The 21,700-nt window shown below is 28.9% G+C and overlaps 1 protein-coding gene and 1 pseudogene across 1 annotated transcript; both read right to left on the bottom strand.

The window, feature by feature from the left end:
- Positions 1-2,823: 2,823 nt before the first annotated feature.
- LOC145242259 (uncharacterized) lies at positions 2,824-4,650 on the bottom strand. Its single transcript, XM_080105269.1, has one exon. It carries the CDS (start codon positions 4,508-4,510, stop codon positions 2,960-2,962), a length of 1,551 nt encoding a protein of 516 aa, XP_079961395.1. The 5' UTR covers positions 4,511-4,650; the 3' UTR covers positions 2,824-2,959.
- An 8,779-nt stretch (positions 4,651-13,429) lies between these two features.
- On the bottom strand, positions 13,430-13,546 carry LOC145243132 (5S ribosomal RNA; annotated as a pseudogene).
- Between the last annotated feature and the right edge of the window lie 8,154 nt (positions 13,547-21,700).

Below are 21,700 nucleotides of genomic sequence, written 5' to 3'. Positions count from 1 at the left end.
TTCAATTTCTCTTAAAGTACTTGATTTTAAGCCTTAAATTTTAGATATTGTTGTAGAATACGAATATAATGATAATATTAATAATAATGACATATATAATAGTAATAATATTAATAATAATAATGACATATATAATAGTAATAATATTAATAATAATGACATAATAATATTAATAATGGCAATAATAATGACATAATAACAGTTATATTAATAATAATGGCAAATATAGTAATATTAATCATACAAGTTTCGCTGACTTTCAATTTCTCTTACAGTACTTTATTTTAAGTCTTAAATTTTAAATATTGTTGTAGAATACAAATATAATACTAACAATAATAATAATAATGATAATGATGATGATGACATATATAATAGTAGTAATATTAATAATAATAATAATAATGACATAATAATAGTAATATTAATAATAATGGCAAATATAGTAATATTAATAATAATGACAAATATAAGAATAGTAATATTAATAATGATAAACATAATAATATTAATAATGACAAATATAAGAATATTAATAATAATAATGACAAATATAACAAATATAATAATATTAATAACAATGACAAATAAAATAAGTATAATAATATTAATAATGACAAATATAATAATAACAATTATAATAATAGTAATATTAATAATGACAAATATAATAATAGTAATATTAATATAATAACAATAATATTAAATATAGTTTTATCATAAGTCTAAACAAGATTCATCTACATTATATCTTTACTTTATTTTTATGAGAGCAGAAAAATGGCGGCAAACTAAATGAATTTTAGTCCTCTAGAAAGAGGTATGTCATTTACTATGATAATTAATAAATACGAACAGACACTAGTGTTTCATCCTTTCGGGAACCATCAGTGCAGGGTGTCATGATTACCGCCAGTCAGGAGATTCAAAGCAGGCAATGAAATAATCAATATATATTGTAAGACAAATAAGGTAATCAACTGCAAGTGTTATGAATTGTTTACAGGATCATATATTGATTTATTCAAATTGGAAAATATGTGAAACAAAAATTTTAAATATTATGAATAATTTTTAGGATAATCAAAAGAATACAATGTGTGAGAAAAATGTTTTATTTTTTATTTTTCTTCCTGTTTTTTGTTGTTTTTTTTTTCATAATTTCCATAAAGTTTACTTGATGTTTCAATTTTACATATAAGATTTACTTCTAGGAGCAAACAAATATCACTAAGTGACTGAAAAATGATATCCTACTAAATCAAATATACATTTATTGTGAAATGGTTTGTATGAGTAGCAAGACAAATATGAAGAAATAATTGGACGAAAACGATTCTATGCAGATAAACAATAATATATGATTGCATTACACACACTGTCATTGATCTCAAATGCCTCAAAGTGTGCCCCATATTGATAGTCCAAACCTAAATAGTAATCTGCTGAAAACAGAGGGTATTAATTGATGACGACCTATTCCTGGCGGGTGGTGCATGCAAAATAGTAACAGGCAGAAATAGTTAGAAATCATTCATGAAATGTCTAATCTCCGCATAAGATGAGAAGATAAAAGAATTGAAAATATGAATGAAAATTACTATATTTTGTCAGGAATATATTTTGGAGGAAGTATTTCCTGTCGAGAAATCCTGGGAAATTCTCACTTCTTTCATAAAAAAATCCTAACATGAGTTTTCTTATATGCTTTTAAATTCTCTTTTCTTGCAAATGATGTGTTACTAACTTCACAAGAATAAGGGTTTTCTCTCTTTTTTTTTTGTTTAATTTTACTTCAATCGAAGTTCTGGGGTTTACACTTGACATAGTATCTGTTCTTCAGATGCTGCACTTCTATTTCTTGTTCTCTTTCGGTGGAGGAGAAATCCTTCACGACAGAGACAATTTTTATTTTTGTACCTTTTCTCCACTTTAAAAAACGACCCTGGTGTCTAACTCTGTCCCGTGGGGAGGCATAGTAAATAGGTACACAAGATAAATACATATTCAAATCTTCCATTAATGTTCTCCTTTACCTCTAAAATCCAGAGTACAAGAAAGAGAGGATTATCAAGAGACTACAAGAGAGGAAATTTATGTTCTCAACTTTTTTTACTAAAACTTTCTTGTAGTCTCTTGATAATACAGGATTCCAGGACAAGAATCTATCTCGTCTGATTAAGTATTCAGCTTAGTGTAGTTACTATTGGCAATATCACTTAGAGAAGCTGCGCCATTCCTTGTATAAGACAGTGTAGGGTGACCATACCAAGATTTGATTTGGGCTTCGAATACTATTTTATTTGGAATATTTGGTCAGGGTTTACTTCTAAGGGAAAGTGTTCTCACATACGGTTATCCTGCCAAACTCTTATACAGAGAAAGCTTAGATATTCGACTACTATTCTAGTAGGCATTCAAGTTCTCTTCTGTAGGTATTCAAGTTCTTGCCAATAAGCATTCTACCTTGTAGGCATTCATTTCTCCCCTATAGGCATTCAAGTTCTCGCCAGTAGACATTCAAGTTTTCCCCTGTAGGCATTCAATTTTTCCAATAGGCATTCAAGTTCTTTCATTTAAGTATTCAAATTCCCACCAATAGGCATTCTCCTCGGTAGGCATTCAAATTCTATACAGTACACATTTACCTTCAATCCAGTAGACATTCAAGTTTTTTCCCCTGTAGGCATTCAATTTTTCTAATAGGCATTCAAGTTCTTTCCTGTAAGTATTCAAATTCTCACCAATAGGCATTCTCCTCGGTAGGCATTCAAATTTATACAGTACACATTTACCTTCAATCCAGTAGACATTCAAGTTTTCCCCTGTAGGCATTCAATTTTTCCAATAGGTATTCAAGTTCTTTCCTGTAAGTATTCAAATTCTCACCAATAGGCATTCTCCTCGGTAGGCATTCAAATTCTATACAGTACACATTTACCTTCAATCTAGTAGACATTCAAGTTTTCTCTTTTCCACCAGTATGTTTTCGCTTATGTACTGCTAAATTAGATTTTATAGTAAACGATTTTCCACACACATCACAAGAAAAAGGCTTTTCTCCACTATGACTTTGCATGTGGATTTTTAAATGCGTTTTCTGTGAAAAAGCTGATCCACAGATTTCACATAAATGAGGTTTTTCTCCTGTGTGTATTCGTACATGTTTGTTCAATGACGATTTTGTTGTGAACGATGAATCACATGCGTCACACAAATAAGGTCTCTCGCCTGTGTGACGTCTCATGTGAACCGTTAATGTGGATTTTTCCGTGAACGATGCATCACAAATCTCGCAAGAATATGGTTTCTCCCCAGTGTGTTTCCGCATATGGACCCTCACATAAGATTTCTTGCTGAACGATGAGTTGCACACGCCGCAAGAATATGGTTTTGCACCGGTGTGGATTACCCGATGTCGCTTTAAGTACGGCTGACTTGTAAATGACAAATGGCATATCTCACAAGAATATGGTTTCTCTCCAGTGTGTGTCCGTGTGTGAATTTTTAGTTGGATTTTTCGTGTAAATGATAAGCTGCAGATGTCACAGAAATGTGGTTTCTCTCCAGTGTGGATGTGTGTGTGCGCTTTCAAATCTGATTTTCTTGCAAATGTATCTCCACAAAGTTCACAATTAAATGGTTTCTCTCCAATGTGCGTTTGTATGTGTCGCTGTAGACTAGACTTTTGTGTAAAAGATGAGGCACACATCTCACAAGAATAAGGTTTCTCTCCGCTGTGTACCAACATGTGTCGCTTTATGTCGTACTTTGTTGCAAATAGTGAACCACACACTTCACAGGAATGAGGCTTGCCAGCAGCGCTTTCCTGTATGCGCCCCTTTAAAAGCCCACCTTTTTTAAAAGACAAATCCCATGACTTGGAAGAATCAACTTTTTCCCCAAAGTGTTTGCACATATGTCTTTTTAAACTCGGCTTTGATGCAAATAACGAGCCACATACTTCACAAGAAAAATGTTTTTTATCTTCCGTGTGAGTATTAACATGTTTCTTCAGATTGTCTCTTGTTATGAAGGATGCACTACAGATTTGACAAACAAACGGTTTCTCTCCTGTATGCGTACGCACATGGATCTCCAATTCAGATTTTGTTGTAAATGATGAACTGCATGCTTCACAACGATAACGCTTCTCTCCACTATGCCTTCGTCGATGCACTAACAATTGTGAATTGTCTGCAAAAGATGAGCCACAAACTTCACAAGAATAAGGTTTCTCCCCAGTATGAGTTCGAACATGTATTTGCAATGCCGATTTCGTTGTGAATGCTGATGGACACACCTCACAGGAGTATGGCTTCTCACCAGTGTGTCTTCGCATATGTACTGTCAGCTGACCATTCGTTTTAAATGATGAGCTACACACTTGACAAGAAAAAGGTTTTTCTCCAGTGTGTATCCTCAGATGTCTTTCAAGTTGCGATTTGGAAATGCATGGTAATCTGCACACTTGGCAATGATATGGTTTCTCTTTACTGCTTTTTACCATGTTTTCTTTTATGCAGGATTCTGTTACAAAAGACGTATTACAAAGATTATTCACTTCAGCACTATAAGTTTCCTCTAGTATTTTTTTCGCCTATGTGCTGCCAATTATGGATTATCTGCAAATGATAAGCCACAAAAAGGTTTCACTCTATTGTAACTACACACACACATTTTTGCTGTGAACGCCTGGGGACACACGTTACTTCTACCTTTTTATTTTACTTCAATTAGTTTTAAGGGATCAAAGGGTTTCCCTGCTGGAGCTAACACTTGATTTGGAATTTATATTTATAATTAAGCTTCTTGTTCATCGACAAAGAGAAATAGACGTTTAGTGTTGGGGTTGGTTAGTGTGTGGCTCGACGATGTGGGTTGTCAAAGTATCAACCATGCTCACCCCGTGTTTGCTTGCTTTTGTTTTATGTTGTTTAGCTTTCTCTTATGCTGAAATTAATCACATTCCTTGAAATGTAAATATTAAGATATTACATTCTTTTCTTCTATTTTGCATTGCGAAATTCATAACTCCTGACTTTGGTATGTAAACAGTTCTTTGATTTTGTTTTCATTACAATTCCGGTCATTTTATTGCACCAAAGAATGTAGGTTGTTTTAAGAATCAACATTGTTTTTTATGGTTTCTCTCCAGTGTGTCTTCACATGTTTCATTAACTGACCATTCATTTTTAATGATGAGCTACACACTTGACAATGATAAGGTTTCATACTGCTGCTTTTTATCATGCTTTCTATTATGCAGGATTTCCTTACAAAAGACATGCTATAAAGATGATTTACTTGAGAACGATGAGGCTTCTCTTCAATATGATATACTAATAATTGTGTATTACCTACAAACATGCCACATACACCACCAGAAAAAGATTTCCCTTTACTGTGATTACAGACATGTGTTTGTAATGCCGATCTTTTTGCGAACACTGACTGACACGCGTTACAAAAATTTCTACCTTTCTTTTTCTTCAGTTAGTTTTTTTAACATAGGAGTCACTGTTTATCAAAGCCTAGAGTTCACTCGAGTCTAAGGGTTAATGAATGTACGGTAGTTAATGGGATGATATCGTAGTAATCGTTAGTAATGGAAGTTTGATAAATTGGATTACTTAAGAGTATGGCTCATCAAGAACTTGTTTATGTTTGACTTGAAGGCGGTCATATTGTGGTCAGTTGGAAAGCAGAGAAATGGAAGAGAGTTCCACAGGTGTGGTTATAAGAAATAAGCTTTTTTCCTGGAATCTAATTTAGAGTCTCTTTCTGTTGGAACCTTTTTTCATTGTGAGTTGAATGTATATCCAAATGCTCTTTTAAGAATACACATTCTTTTATGGCTGCTGTATTTGCATATGTACATAACTTGTCAATTTGCTTTAATTGATGAACTCTACATGCATGTGTAATCACTCTACACCTCACAAGAAAAAGTTTCTTATGCATGTGTAATCACATATGTTCTAATAAAGAATTTGAAATACATGACAACTATAAGTTTTTTTACACAGGATTTCATGATAAAATACATGTTACAAAGAGTATATCCTCGTTCATCTAGAGATTAGGTGTTCATGGTCCACATTGATTCATTTCTAAACGAGTGAAAAATTTCAGATGAAGTTTTCTATCCCATACGTGAATAGGCCACTTTGATTAATTTCCATCGTTACTTTCACCTGTGAATAAAGAAGAGATTTTATTTTAAATCTCATACATTAAAGCAGATATAATAAAGACATACACAGAAATATAAAAGTAATTAAATTGGAACAAATTAAAAGTAGATATATTATAACAATAGGGCAGGTCGATTTTGGAACCCCGGTGAGGCAATCGTGATGATAGTTGGGGTTTGACATAGAAAAGACCTACACAAAATATTTTTCTCAAAATCGTTATCTTTGCTTGAGGAAATGCCTTTAAAAGTTGAAAAATTGAAGTGATTAAAAGTTTTTCAGTGAATTGTTAAGAACGCCCCGTCATCAAAACAATCCATACTGTTAAGAAAATAGAATCATTATTTAGAATATATTTTAAACTACATTTTTAAATAAAACGAGTGAGGATAATGCATTAATAAAATAAATATTAAATGTAAAGGCAAAATTATGTTTTTAAAATAATAACGACCAAAGTTCGCTTTTTCATTTCAGAAACTTTTTTTTTGGTGGAAACATTTTAGATTTCACCGTCGCAAAACACGCTCGTTATTGATATTGAAAATTAACGTTTGTTTATTATTTAATTTGAAAACATTACGATTTAGGCTTAATTATTTCGAAAGGAAAAACGTTTAAAATATATATTATTATATTTCACGTGTCTGCACTGAATTTAAAGATGTTTGTTTTATCTTTTTTAATTTGTTTTTCTATTAGGTTGGTGCAAAAACACTATCATTTTTTGATGTTCAAATGAACGTCAAAAACATTATTTTTGCACCAACCTAATATTTCACATCAAATTCTATTTGAAATTTTTATTAAAATATGGTAATACTCCAGTTTTATATTAAAATAACAACAAAAATATAGTCCATACAATTTTATTCTACACATTCTTTACAAAACAACCACGTAAATTTTCAAGTTTTTCTACTTAATAAAAAATACTTTGCAGAAAATTAGTGTCAAATTTTAATTTCTTTTCTTTTTAGGGAGTAATTGTTTTTAAGCCGTGTTTTTCTTCTAAAATTATAGTTTTTAAATCAGATTACCCACAAAGATTAATACAAGTAAATAAGGAAACTCCTTTAAAGGTATTTCGTTATGTGTGCATTGTGCTAAAATAACTTTGTTATTTAGAAAGCCATTCTTAATATAGGAAGAAGGTTGTATTGTAACTATTCTGTACTTTCACCTAAAAATTTAATAAACAAAGATTTCATAATAATTAAATTTAACTTGAAAATACTATTAAAAATAGCATAGTAACATAGATGCACAAGCACTGGTTTTTCAAACTCTAAAGACTTAACACTCGTTAAAAATGGCACAACTACAGCAAGAATGAATCTCTTTATGGATAAATTCATGTTATCGAAGGCGGAGCTAAAATCTGCTAAAAATGTCTAAACTAAATACTGCTATGCCTCTGATTTGGTTTGGTCCTCTCTCTTCAATACATCTAATTCAACTCTACAAAGTTTTTCATTATTTCTTATAACTCGCACTTATTTCTTTACATATGAAACTGGAAGATAGCCTAATACAGTTTCCTTCAGTTATAATCCATTTATTTATTTTACTTTTCAGATTAGAATGTCAGTAACAGCATGACATTCAGTTTTAACCCGTGATTCACAAAATTTGCTGGTCCACTTTGTCATTTGGATGAAACAGCACCCCCAACTTCACGACAAGTCATCCAGTTTAGTTATTTCCTCGAAAACAGTTATCCCCACTTAAAAAATAGTGGGATTTCCAAGTTAATTGCCAAGGAAATAATTAATATTTGGCAAGCAGTCAATCCAAAATTGCCCTTGTTAAGGGAACGTTACATAAGACAGAAGGTCAATATATTTTGCTATAAGAGGGCCAAATAGATTGACAGGAAATCTCTTGCAGCAATAAAAGTGAAAAGAATGAAGGAACAGATAGACAGACTGTTTGATATATCTTCTTGTAGCTGTAAACTTCCTGTCTTGAGATGTGATGACTTTGCAGTAAAATGCAAGACAGAAAAATGTCAAAAAGGCACATAATCTGCACTTGTCCTTCTAATAAGGAGGTAAAATTAATTCTATAGATTCACCTGCAATTATGTTCCATTTTTGTGGAAAATAAAATAATATATTGGTATTTATTATGTAATCTGGCTCTATTATTAAACATGCAAATTTTGCAATTTTCAGGTTCCACTAGAAGAACTGACATTTACAGCAATTTTTAAATTAATTGATGGAACAACAAAAAGCCTAACAACATTTATTGGTCGTTTGGGGAAACTTTGTATCAATAATTATCAAGATTTGCCTCAAGTAGAATTCTAAAAATTAGTGCCCTTCCTGATCATCATTATCTAACAGCAGAAGAAACAAATAATTTAAGTGTGAAGACCAGAGGCTATTTTTTGAGTATGCTGTTTGCATTTCTTGTGGAGAAGTTAACTTAGAAAATTGGGCCCTTGAATCAAGGAAGATGGCTAACATAAGCCACAAGATTAATGTGTTTCTGGACTAGAGTTGTCTATCTCAAACACTATGATAAATTAAACATTTTGGTTAAATTTATCATTCAAGTGTATGCAGTTAGTTGGTTTGAGATCAAAACCGACAATATTTTTTTTTAACCAACAGCAGTATATTTTAATATGATTCAGAGAACAAAACAGTTAAATGAAATCCAAATTACTGTTTTAAACTGTTCAAAATATAGTGCTTTTGCACTTCTTCCAGAAAATATAATATTGATGATAAGCTCAGATGAATTGGATGTGAGAGAACAGGGCATTCAAACGATTTTATCCATTAGGTAAATAAATGTTTATTCATTAAATTTTATTAGTTTTCTTAATTTACCCAAACAATAGTTCGTTTTATTCATATTACATCGCATAACTCAAACAAAAAAAATTAAAAGGTTACTGCTATCAATTTTGCAGCCACATACTGGTCAAATTTGATTGATTTTTCTCAAAAAGTTGTATATGGGTAGGAAGCAAGACATAGACACATTATTACAAAGTCATCGTGCCAGCAAATTAGACCTTCATTTTCCTCAAAAGGAAATTATACAGAACAATTTAGTTCTATTATAACAGTTTATATTATTGCATTTAATAAAAAATTAAAATACATTGTTCTGTAACTTGTATCAAGTTGTTATTTTGTGTAATACATCTTCACATATTTTGGAATTGTGAAATTTAAAAGATCTAGTTGCTAATTAGCTTTTTTTACAATTTTTGTTTAATTAATGCAGTAAAAGTTTAGATATTTTGCTAGGTGTGATTCATAATTAAAATTATAATTCATGTATATACTTTTCTTTCAATTTATTTCATATAAATATATCAATTTCAATTGAATATTTTATAAAAATAGTGAAATTTCAAAGTCAGTGTTGTCAAAAATGCTATGAAAATGAAGGATTTCTTAGCATTTTTCTACACGATTTTTAAAATTAAATGCTCAATTTTCTGTTCAAGATGGAAATCTAATTTTTGGTATATGTTCTTATCGCATCAAATCCCAACTATCATCACCAGTGCCATGTTGATTTTATGAAAAAAGTTGCAAATCGATCTGCCCTATTTTAACAATACTTATAGAAACAAATTAAAAAGTACATATATTAAAACCAGGCTTATAGGAAAAAATAAAAGTAGATATATTATAGCAATATCTATAGGAATAAAAGTAGATATGTTAAATCAAACCTTATAGAAAAAATAATGAGTAGATATATTAAAGCAATACTTACAGAAAAATTTTAAAGTAAATATATTAAAGAAATAATTATAGAAAAATAAAAAGTAGATATATTAGTACAATGCTTATAGAAAAATATAAGAAAAATAAAAAGTACATATATGAATCAATACTTATAGAAGAATAAAAAAGTAGATATATTAAATACTTATAAAAAAAATATATATTAAATCAATAATTATAGAAAAATAAAAAGTAGATATATTAGATCAATACTTATGGAAAAATAAAAAGATATATTAAATCAATACTTATAGAAAAATAAAAAGATATATTAAATCAATACTTATAGAAAAATAAAAAGATATATTAAATCAATACTTATAGAAAAATAAAAAGATATATTAAATCAATACTTATAGAAAAATAAAAAGATATATTAAATCAATACTTATAGAAAAATAAAAAGATATATTAAATCAATACTTATAGAAAAATAAAAAGATATATTAAATCAATAATTATAGAAAAATAAAAAGATATATTGAATCAATAATTATAGAAAAATAAAAAGATATATTGAATCAATAATTATAGAAAAATAAAAAGATATATTAAATCAATACTTATAGAAAAATAAAAAGATATATTGAATCAATAATTATAGAAAAATAAAAAGTAGATATATTAAATCAATACTTATAGAAAAATAAAAAGATATATTAAATCAAAACTTATAGAAAAATAAAAAGATATATTAAATCAATAATTATAGAAAAATAAAAAGATATATTAAATCAATACTTATAGAAAAATAAAAAGATATATTGAATCAATACTTATAGAAAAATAAAAAGATATATTGAATCAATACTTATAGAAAAATAAAAAGATATATTGAATCAATAATTATAGAAAAATAAAAAGATATATTGAATCAATAATTATAGAAAAATAAAAAGATATATTGAATCAATAATTATAGAAAAATAAAAAGATATATTGAATCAAAACTTATAGAAAAATAAAAAGATATATTAAATCAATAATTATAGAAAAATAAAAAGTAGATATATTAAATCAATACTTATAGAAAAATAAAAAGATATATTAAATCAAAACTTATAGAAAAATAAAAAGATATATTAAATCAATACTTATAGAAAAATAAAAAGATATATTAAATCAATACTTATAGAAAAATAAAAAGATATATTGAATCAATACTTATAGAAAAATAAAAAGATATATTGAATCAATAATTATAGAAAAATAAAAAGATATATTGAATCAATAATTATAGAAAAATAAAAAGATATATTAAATCAATAATTATAGAAAAATAAAAAGATATATTAAATCAATACTTATAGAAAAATAAAAAGATATATTGAATCAATAATTATAGAAAAATAAAAAGATATATTGAATCAATAATTATAGAAAAATAAAAAGATATATTAAATCAATACTTATAGAAAAATAAAAAGATATATTAAATCAATACTTATAGAAAAATAAAAAGATATATTGAATCAATACTTATAGAAAAATAAAAAGATATATTAGATCAAAACTTATAGAAAAATAAAAAGATATATTAAATCAATACTTATAGAAAAATAAAAAGATATATTAGATCAAAACTTATAGAAAAATAAAAAGATATATTAGATCAAAACTTATAGAAAAATAAAAAGTAGATATATTAGATCAAAACTTATAGAAAAATAAAAAGATATATTAAATCAATAATTATAGAAAAATAAAAAGATATATTAAATCAATACTTATAGAAAAATAAAAAGATATATTAAATCAATACTTATAGAAAAATAAAAAGATATATTAAATCAATACTTATAGAAAAATAAAAAGATATATTAAATCAATACTTATAGAAAAATAAAAAGATATATTAAATCAATACTTATAGAAAAATAAAAAGATATATTAAATCAATACTTATAGAAAAAAGAAATATACGTATATTGAATCAATACTTATAGAAAAATAAAAAATAGATATACTAAAGAAATAATTATAGAAAAAAATAAATATAGGTACATTAAAACAAAACTCATAGAAAAATTAAAAGTAGATATATTAAAACAATACTGACAGAAAAAATAAAATTAAAGAATATGATACAACGGCACATATAATTATGAAAGAATCGGATTTTATCAATTTTGATCCCAACTTTAACTCTCAGCGTCACTTGTAGAGTTGTAGTCGAGTAAATTATATCATTTTGAAGAGAGGTGGTGCTAAAAGCTCTCTAAGGAATAATAAAGGTGAACTTTGTTTCTGTATTCTGGAAAATGCTCTTCTAATCCCGATATAAGAATAGTTTCAAATGTTAAAAACACTTGAAATCAGTTATATTCATGCAAGACCAATTCAGAGTTTGCATAGTCTTTGGTCCTGCATCTGTAATTTCACCAAACTGAAACGGAATATTTTTATTTTAGTAATAAAGTCGATTTCTTGCTTCTTGAGAATCTTCATAACACATGTTATGTTGTGTTTTAAGATGCATATATATATATATATATATATATATATATATATATATATATATATATATATATATATGTATGTGTGTGTGAGTTTTTCGTGCAACTTTTTTCTTATTCTCTCTCAATATCCTATCAGCCATAACATTTATATCTCTCCTTGCTCATTGATAGATTTTTACACCAACTGCACAAATAGTTTTCTTTTGGTTAAAACTTCCTCATGAAATTTTGACTTAACTAGTTATCATAACTGTTTTCCTAGTCCTATGACTCCTCTGTCTCTTTATTGCTCAGTTATTTAAAGAGATTATTTAAAAGATCACTAGTTAATCTAACCCTGTTTAGTCCATGGCCCCTTTTTGTCTCTTAACGGCTCAGCACAAGATTATTCAAAACAAGTTCAGCCTATTTTCGTTTCTTAGATGCTCAGTGACTTTTGACGAGATTATTTGAGACAATTACTGTTTACACCTGACTCAACAGGCCAGATACATTATTCATGCCTTCAAACTTAATTGGATATCAACATTATACAACAATTATTGCATTTTCCCCCTTTTTGTTACACAATACACTTGGACCTTATCATTAAGCATCGGCAGTTCTATCTCATGCGAGCACTGTTTATTCGCATACTACTCTCTAATTTCCACTATCCTCTAAGCTTCTTTGTTCATAAACTGACACATCAAAACTCCAGCCACTAACTTCTGATGACTATAGGTTTCATTCCATGTCCGCGAAATTTAATTCGTTGTCCAAATTCTGTCAACAAATTTCAGACTGTCTACAGAGAAAAAATGTCACTCCATCTCTATAACAACGGACTGTGAGCACCCTAAATGCTTAGTGGGCATTTATCTTTCTACCATAGTGGCAATACAAGCTGCCGCGCCTCATCATCATAAAGTGTTTCAGTTTAAAAGAATAGTTTCCTTCATATTAAGTGTTTTATCTTACCATCACGCAGTGGAGGTTCAGAATGACTGGAAACAATGCCGAGATAAGCGGAAAGCACATACAGCACCTAGAATTACCAAATGGTCACCCATCTGATACTAGTCGGGCTCAACGTTGCTTAACTTCGGTGATCTGATGAGAACCGGTGTGTCAATGTAATTGTGCCGATTGTGCAGGATTAATAATCAATTATAAACGACCCATAAGCTTAGAAAAAAATTATTACTCTTTATAGAAATAAAAGTCAGACTTTTTTAGTACTTATTTAGTACTTATATTTACCTTTTCACACATTATAATTGTTTAAACATTTATTATAGTCTTGCAAAACCACTATCCAAAGATTTTTTAAATTTTAAAACTTTAGTCATTTGTAGAGTTGTAGTCAAGTACATTATATCATTTTGAAGATTAACAACAAACTGGAGATACCACTTAAACAGTCCAAACACAAACTTAATAAAAATATGTTAAAGTCAAAAAAGTTTATTCCAAAATTCTCTCTAAAACAAAACAAGCTATTTGCTACATTAAAGTGAGTATGAAACAATATCACTTATAATAATGCATAACCGACTCATAAAACTAGAACATTCGTTTTTCACTAAAACAAAATTGACTTAAACCACTGTCGCCACAAAACAATAAAATATGACTGACAGGACCAGAGAAAAATTCAAAAGTGAGCAGACAAGACAAAGAGTGTGCAAGTGACTTACTGACTAGTGCAATATCCTTTTTTTTTTTTTCAAATTCTCCATACCTGGCCTGTTTTGTTTTTGTTTTGTTTTTTTTGCACTCCTCTTTTCTTACTGCATTTTTTCTGTGGTAACGTTTATTTTTTATTCTTTTTTTTTTCTTAATATTGACCCTTTTATGATAAAAGGCCTAGTCATGGCATCCAAAATAAATACTACATTGCCGGCTGTAGACAGCTATTCTTTATACGTCCATCTTTTTTTATTGCACTCTTTCTCCTGTCCACACGCTGGTTACAGCCAGCCCATTCTCGCTTTCACTTTATGTGTCCATCTCCTTCGGCATTGACTTTGTTTCTTCTCTTCACATGGAATTTTTTTCATTTTTCTTTTTGTGCCAGCTCACACATACTTCCTAATTTGCATATGTGCATAAATGCGGCTCTTGCTGCTAATACAATCACTTGTCATCCATCCTTTACTGCTGCTGATATTTTCCCGCCTGTTCATATGCGCTGTTACAATTATTTTAGCATGCATACACATTTCAAGCGTTTTCTTAAGATTACAAGCATAAGGCTAAGTAGATTTTAACTTGAAATGGTTCATTTACTAATATTTAACAAAAACAAGATGAGGCAATATATAGTTTTACTCCTCTTTCTTGAATTGTTTATAAAAATGGCCATTGTATTTTTTTCGGTAAAATTTCAGTGTTTCACCTGTGCAATATGATGACACTTGCTATAACTTGAAAATTTTACTGTCATTATATTTACTATTTTTATTGATACTGAACATCAAAAGGTGGCGGATCACCCACAATAAACTGACCCCAGGGTCACATTGGACAAACTTCAGAGATTTTTCTTCTTTTATTAAGAAAAACTCTTACCTGCCAAAAAACACAATTCACAGTCTGGAAATAAAATACATATTTACTGTTAGAATACAAATCGGTAAATTTTTACTTTCTTTCCACCTTAACAATCACCTTTAAAATGACATAGGTTTTCTGATATGTTGAAAACGAATATCGCATTTAAATTAGGTACAAACAAGTTTTCCAGATATTAAATGAAAAAAGAACCATCCCAGTGCAAGTAGAAGCCGGTGTAAGGTGAACATGTCACATTGGCCTAAAAATATTCCACCATTAAACCCGACGGTAAGACCGGGTTGCATGTTTTAGTTAAAAATAAGTAAAAATAGAAAGCTTTTGATCAAATTTTAATTTTTAGAAAATATGTTTAATAAAAGTAAAGGTAAAACTTGCGGAGAACACTCTGTTTTATGGTTGATATAAAAATGGAACAGAAATTTTAATTTTATTCTGTTTTAATCTTTTGTTTTTTCAACTCGCCTCTCCCCAAAATCGAAAGAATAACATTCAACAATCACACTTTTCATATATGAAAAAACAAAAGATTTTTTTATAAAATTTTATTAACAAAAACGAAATAATTTAATTTTTAAACGGAAAAAGTCAATTTGGTATACCTTTTTGGTATTTTAATTTTTTTTTTTTTAATAAGTCCAACTCACCGTTCACGTTGGAAATGTCAACTTTTCGGTATTATTATACAAACACCGTGACAGCGTTAGGGTTAGGGGTAGGATTAGGGTTAGGGTTAGGGTTAGGGTTTAGGGTTAGGGTTTAGGGTTAGGGTTAGGGTTAGGTTTAGGGTTAGGGTTAGGGTTAGGGTTGGGGTTAGGGTTAGTGTTAGGGTTAGGGTTAATTCGCTGTCACGGTGTTTGTATAGTTTTACCAACTTTTCTAGGTTTTTGGGTATCCTTACAACAAATGAACACCCTCAACCTCCCCATGTTAATAACGGCTTTCAGAATAAACACCCCCCCAATCTTGTCAATTTGGTGCTGTTTTACAATTTGTCATAGTTCTGAGAGAGACAACTCTATTTTACTAAGAGAGTCGTTCATTTTTTTCATGTCAGAATTGAGGACGCTAATAAGCTGTCAGTAAGTTTACACAAGCGGTTTACAAAAACATACTTTAATGTTTTTGTTCTTTTTGTTTGTGTTTTGTTTTGCTTGTTTTTTTAGGGGATATTCAATTATAGAATTCATATAGTTTTTAACAGATGCTTCTGAAATTTAAGCTCTCCGTCGCCCTCCCTCAATGTGTAAACAGAATGTTTGTGAAATATTAAATGGTTCTTCTGCTTTGTTAATGTCGATGCATTACTTACAGAAAAACGATTAATTAAACTGCAGAAGCACCTGTTAAAAACTAAAGTATTTTTTCTAAATAAAAATTGATAAAAACCTTTCCATTATTACTTATTTTGAACTAACAGAGGCAACCCGGCCCCGCCATGTTCTAATGGCGGAACATTTTTAGACCGATGTGCAATTTTCACCTTACACCGGTTTTTACCCGCATCTGTTCTTTTTCTATTCCTTATGTTATCATTATTTCGAAAAACTACTTGTTTGCGCGTTATTTAAATGCAATATTCGTTTTCAGCATACCCGAAAACCAATAATAGTCGTTATTTAATACGTGATTGTTAAAATGGAAAGAAAGTAAAAATTTACCTACGAATATTGCAATTAGCCTAAGAGAAGGTAAATTCTGAGGTAATCGTGAAGAAAGAGAGAGCCTGTTTCCTCCGTTTAACTATAGGTGCCGTTACTGTCTGTCCACCCAGTCACGGAAGCACAAAATGTATATAATGCCACCCTTGAAATAAAAATAAATGTTTTTGTTATATTTTAATTTTAAACATTTTTTTTTTTTTTTTGCAAACATATTTAAGTTTGTTTTTATTTTTAAACATATTTACGTTTTTTTGTTGTTGTTGTTTTTGCAAACATATTTAAGTTTTATTTTTCCAAACAAGCTTTGTTTGTTTATTTTCACACATTTACGTTGTTTTTTTGTTGTTTTTACGTTTTTTTTTTGTTTTTTTGCAAGCATAAACTAAATGTTTTTGCTATATTTTTCTTTTAAACATATTTATTGGTACAACAGTTATTCCGCGAGTATTTTTTACGCTCTTATAATAAAAAAAAAATCAACGTTTTTTCTTTTATCTTTTTTTATGGACCCCCCCTTTTTTCTAAATTTTTCTGCACTTATTTTACCTTTTCCGCGAATATTTATATATATATATATATATATATATATATATATATATATATATATATATATATATATATATATATTTGTAAAAGGATATTGTAAAACCTGAACTTACTTGAAACTACTATTAAAAATAGTGCGGTACAATAAGTGCATAAGCAAACTTTTCAAAAAGAAAAATATTTCAAAAATATTTAGTTTATGCTTGCAAAAAAAAAACGTAAAAACAAAAAAAAACGTAAATGTTTGAAAATAAACAATCAACAAAACGTAAATGTTAGGAAAAATAAAACTTAAACATGTTTGCAAAAAAATAAATAAATAAATAAATATGTTGGAAAAAAAATAAAACTTAAATATGTTTGCAAAAAAACAAAAAAAAAAAAAAAAAACATGTTTAAAATTAAAATATAACAAAAACATTTATTTTTATTTCAAGGGTGCCATATACATTTTGTGCTTCCGTAACTAGGTGGACAGACAGTAACGCCACCTATAGTCAAACGGAGGAAACAGGCTCTCTTTTCTTCACGATTACCAATTCTGAAATATCACAAGTCTAGTAACTTCATTTCATTAAAAAAAAAAAAATACTTACTTTACAAACTTTCGTAATGTGATTGACGTACTTTGTAGAATTATCTGAACTCTCCCATGTTATAAGACAAAAAAAATTGTCTAGACGGTGACATTTTTTTACACGAAATATTACCGACTTGTTTGCCTGCTTCTTCACCATGGAGACATAATTAAATAGGTTTGTTTTTAAAGTCGGAGTATGTTTGAAAAAACTTTATTCTACTAAGAACTATGCAGGAATCGAATAATGGGTGTGTCACGACAGGGTTCCCAGACCATAATAAATATTTGAAGCCAAGTTTTTCAGGAAAAAAGGCCAAAAAAAGCCAAATTCAACAGCAAAGCCACATTTTTTTAGATAAAAAAGGCTAAATTGAAAATTTTTAAAAAATTGACTTTTAACAGTTTTTTTTTTTCTGTATTAGTTTTGTCGTGTTTTCTTGGCAAAAACGTTACATATGAAATTGAAACTGAAAAATATGATTTGCCCCCCTCTCCAAGCATATTTTTCCATTTTAATTCAATAGGGAAGGTCTTTATTTTTAATATTTAGGCAAATAATTTCATTACAATACATTCTACAGTTTATATATTTTTAACATTATACAAGAAAACGTTAAAGAATATTTAATACTATTTTAATATTAAATAATTTAAGGAAAAGTTGGTAAATTTGTAGATGAGAACTCTAAGGTGCTCCCGTCCACCAAAAATAACAGATAGATCTACTTTTTTAGACAATTACATTTGAATATCTGGAAAAACTTGGGTAAAATAATTATTTTAGAATTTAGAGTGAGAGATCAGTTTCGCATATAAATTAAACATATGCTGATTACCCATTTCTAACAGGATAGGATTTTAAGAGTATATAACCAGAATTTCTTCTGTGAAAGAAGATAAATTGTGTTTTTTACAAGATTATTAACTTAAATTATTTAAATACTGGCAGGACTCGTTAACTGGTGTTGCCCAGTGGAATCATCCCTCCCCTTTAAAAAATTAAAGTATGGTTGTTGTTATTGGTTAACCCCAACCTCCTCATGTTAAGAACGGCCTCCTCGTGTTAAGAACGGCCTCCTCGTGTTAAGAACGGCTTTCAGAATGGACTCCCGTAACCTCCCAATGTTAAGAACTGCTTTCAGAATAGACACCCCAACTTCCTCATCTTAAGAACGGCTATCAGAATAGACACCCCATTTTGTGTGTGGGAGGGGGGTTGTAAAAATAGTTGCCCCAAAATTTAGCCTTGATAATCGTTGTTAGGATACCCACCCGCAAATACTATAAACCAACAAAACAATTGGGGGGTGGCAGTGTCGGTCGGAGAAAATTAAATTTGTTGCTCATGCGTGCGTACAAATCTGGCGGGCACTGATTTGAAATGCATAATACAAGTCTTTACATTTCGAAAACTACTTGTATCTGCCAATTATAAATAAGATTTTCTTAATCAGCATAGTCGAAAACTTACTAAAGCCGGCATTTTAAAGAAAAGTGAAAAGTGAAGGTGGAGCTAACGTAAACATTTACCTATAAAAAAGATAAATAAAGGTAATGTATATGCAGTGTCGATAAAGAGTCAGGAAAAGAGAAATAAACAAAATACTCCACAGAAAGTATAATTTGTCTATAATCAAACATAATGACTAACGACCATTTTGTGAGGATGGGTGTCAAAGTATTTGCCCCAAATGTAACCTTAATAATATCATATAAGGTTCGATAAGCCGCTAAAAAAAAAAAAAAAAAAAAAAAAATTAAAAATAAAAAATGATACCCGTACATTTTTTTTTTCAGGGTTTGTTTTTGTTTGAGGGGTATAGTGGCGTGTTGTTAATGTGTGCATAGGTACGTGTAAGGTTATTAGTATTTAATTTTCTGTTTATGAGCATTTATTATGTTTGTATTTGGTTTATTTTTTTTTAAACTGGGGAGATAAGATTTTTAGTGTGTATACCTATTTTTGCCTAATACGTAATTATATCAAAGAGTTTTCTTGTTAATTTATTTGGAACTGATATTTTCACCTGTGTGTTTTAATGGATAACCACCAGGACAACATTTGGAAGTTTGTAAAATTAAAATTAAATTATATCTATATTCTATAGTAGATGAGGAAACTCAGCTATCCTAAAGATGTGATTGTACTTTTTTCAAATAATTACGTGTGAACATCCAGAAAAGAAGTACTTTATAATTAATTAGTTTCGCATATAAATTAAACATAAAATGATCCTCCATTTTCGGGCCATCATAACTTTTTAGGATAGTTAACTTTTTTCTATCTCTAAGTCTGACTGACAAAATCGTAAAACCAGATGAAATTGCCTTATAAAGTAAAAAGTATAGAGTTTATCTCCCATAGAAAAAATATGCCCCAGTTTAGAAGAATTTTTCTTTCACTGACCAAGAACAGACTAAATAAAATATAGTAGCAGAACAAGTACTACACTTTAACATAAGCATTGATTCACAACTGGGACAGATTACAATAAAAGAATTGTTTATAGGCGATATAAACTTTTTTAAGATTATGACATAATTAATCATTTGGAGTTAGCATCTATTTAGTATTACAGCTGAAATCTGAAGAAAACATTAAAATGAATAAATATGCTAGTGTAATCAACAGATTTCTAAGATTGTGGTATGATTGAAAGGTAATTGGTCATTACTCCACATCAACTTTAAATATTAAATATATATTAAATATTAAATATATATTAAATATATTGATTTATTTTTAATTTACCAAAGTTTGTAATGTTTTCCTTTTATGCATTGCATCCAAGATTTTCATAAACTTATGAGACTTTTATTTATATCTTTCACTCCTGCTATTTTTTTTTTTTTCATATTTAACCAATTTTACCATTTTACTAGTGCCAATTTTCTCATGCCATTTTTATTGATACAGTTTGTAAATAAGTTCCTATCTGTCTATCATATTCTTTGAGAATAATTATTTCAGTCGCCACAATACCACATTTACTCACGGGGTGGGGGGTATCAACTTAAAATATCTCTAAAATATTGATAAATTTAATTTTAGTCATAAGTCTAAAATTAAACTTTGTTTCGAAGAAAATCTATGTATCATTATTAAGACAAATGCGCCTATTAATCAAAGATAGAAAATCTATAATTATTGATTTTTAAAGAAACTTTTGGAACTTACTCAGGAAAAATATAAGATTATTTTTAAACATTTCTTTTTAAATACAACTTTAGCTATTTGAGAGATGATTTAACAGTTATAAGTTTTCAAATTTCCATGAATTGAAAATGAATTGATTCCATTAATTTCAAAGTACTAGGTTTAAAGTATTACGAACGAAAAATCCAAACATTAATTATTTCAGAGGAGATATACTCAGTGACCGATTGACCTGACTGGACAGAACCAAGGTGCCAGTACTAAAAAAAAATGTCTCCAGAACGGTTCCATACTCAACTGCGAACCCTCCGAGAGGTTCCATATAAACGTTTAGTAAATAAGTGTGAAAACAAATTTAAACATTTAGGTGTAAGATTCCTTTAGTTCGTTAGAAAAAGATTTTAGTTTAGAAAAAGATTTTTCCCTGATATGACAAATGTTAGCAGATGTGGATTCCGGGGCTGTTTTTCTCATGCAAATCCATGAATCGAGAGAAAAAGCCAAAATTAAAAAATCTACAAGTTTCGACATCCGAACTACTTTTTAAATTACTTAATTATGTCTTTTTCTTTAATAATTACTATTAAAAAATATTTACATAAAATGATCAGAAAAAGGCCAAATTTGAAGCTATATTAGAAAAAAGGCCAAACAGAAATTTTGAAGGACAAACTGCTTTTAAAAAGGTCAAATTCGTGAAATTTGGCCTTAAAAAGCCAAACTGGCAACCTTGTCTCACGACATTTCCGAATAACAAAAACAGTGTTGCCAATTTAGCGGTTT

Source organism: Euprymna scolopes, chromosome 21, assembly GCF_053919585.1.
Source record: "Euprymna scolopes isolate OS-2025 chromosome 21, ASM5391958v1, whole genome shotgun sequence".
Classification (NCBI taxonomy): domain Eukaryota; kingdom Metazoa; phylum Mollusca; class Cephalopoda; order Sepiida; family Sepiolidae; genus Euprymna; species Euprymna scolopes.
This window is presented reverse-complemented; position numbering and strand designations above follow the sequence as displayed.

Bases quoted from the DNA above. Each gene is read 5' to 3' on its own strand.
- LOC145242259 (XM_080105269.1), bottom strand. From the start codon at position 4,510: ATGGTAAAAAGCAGTAAAGAGAAACCATATCATTGCCAAGTGTGCAGA.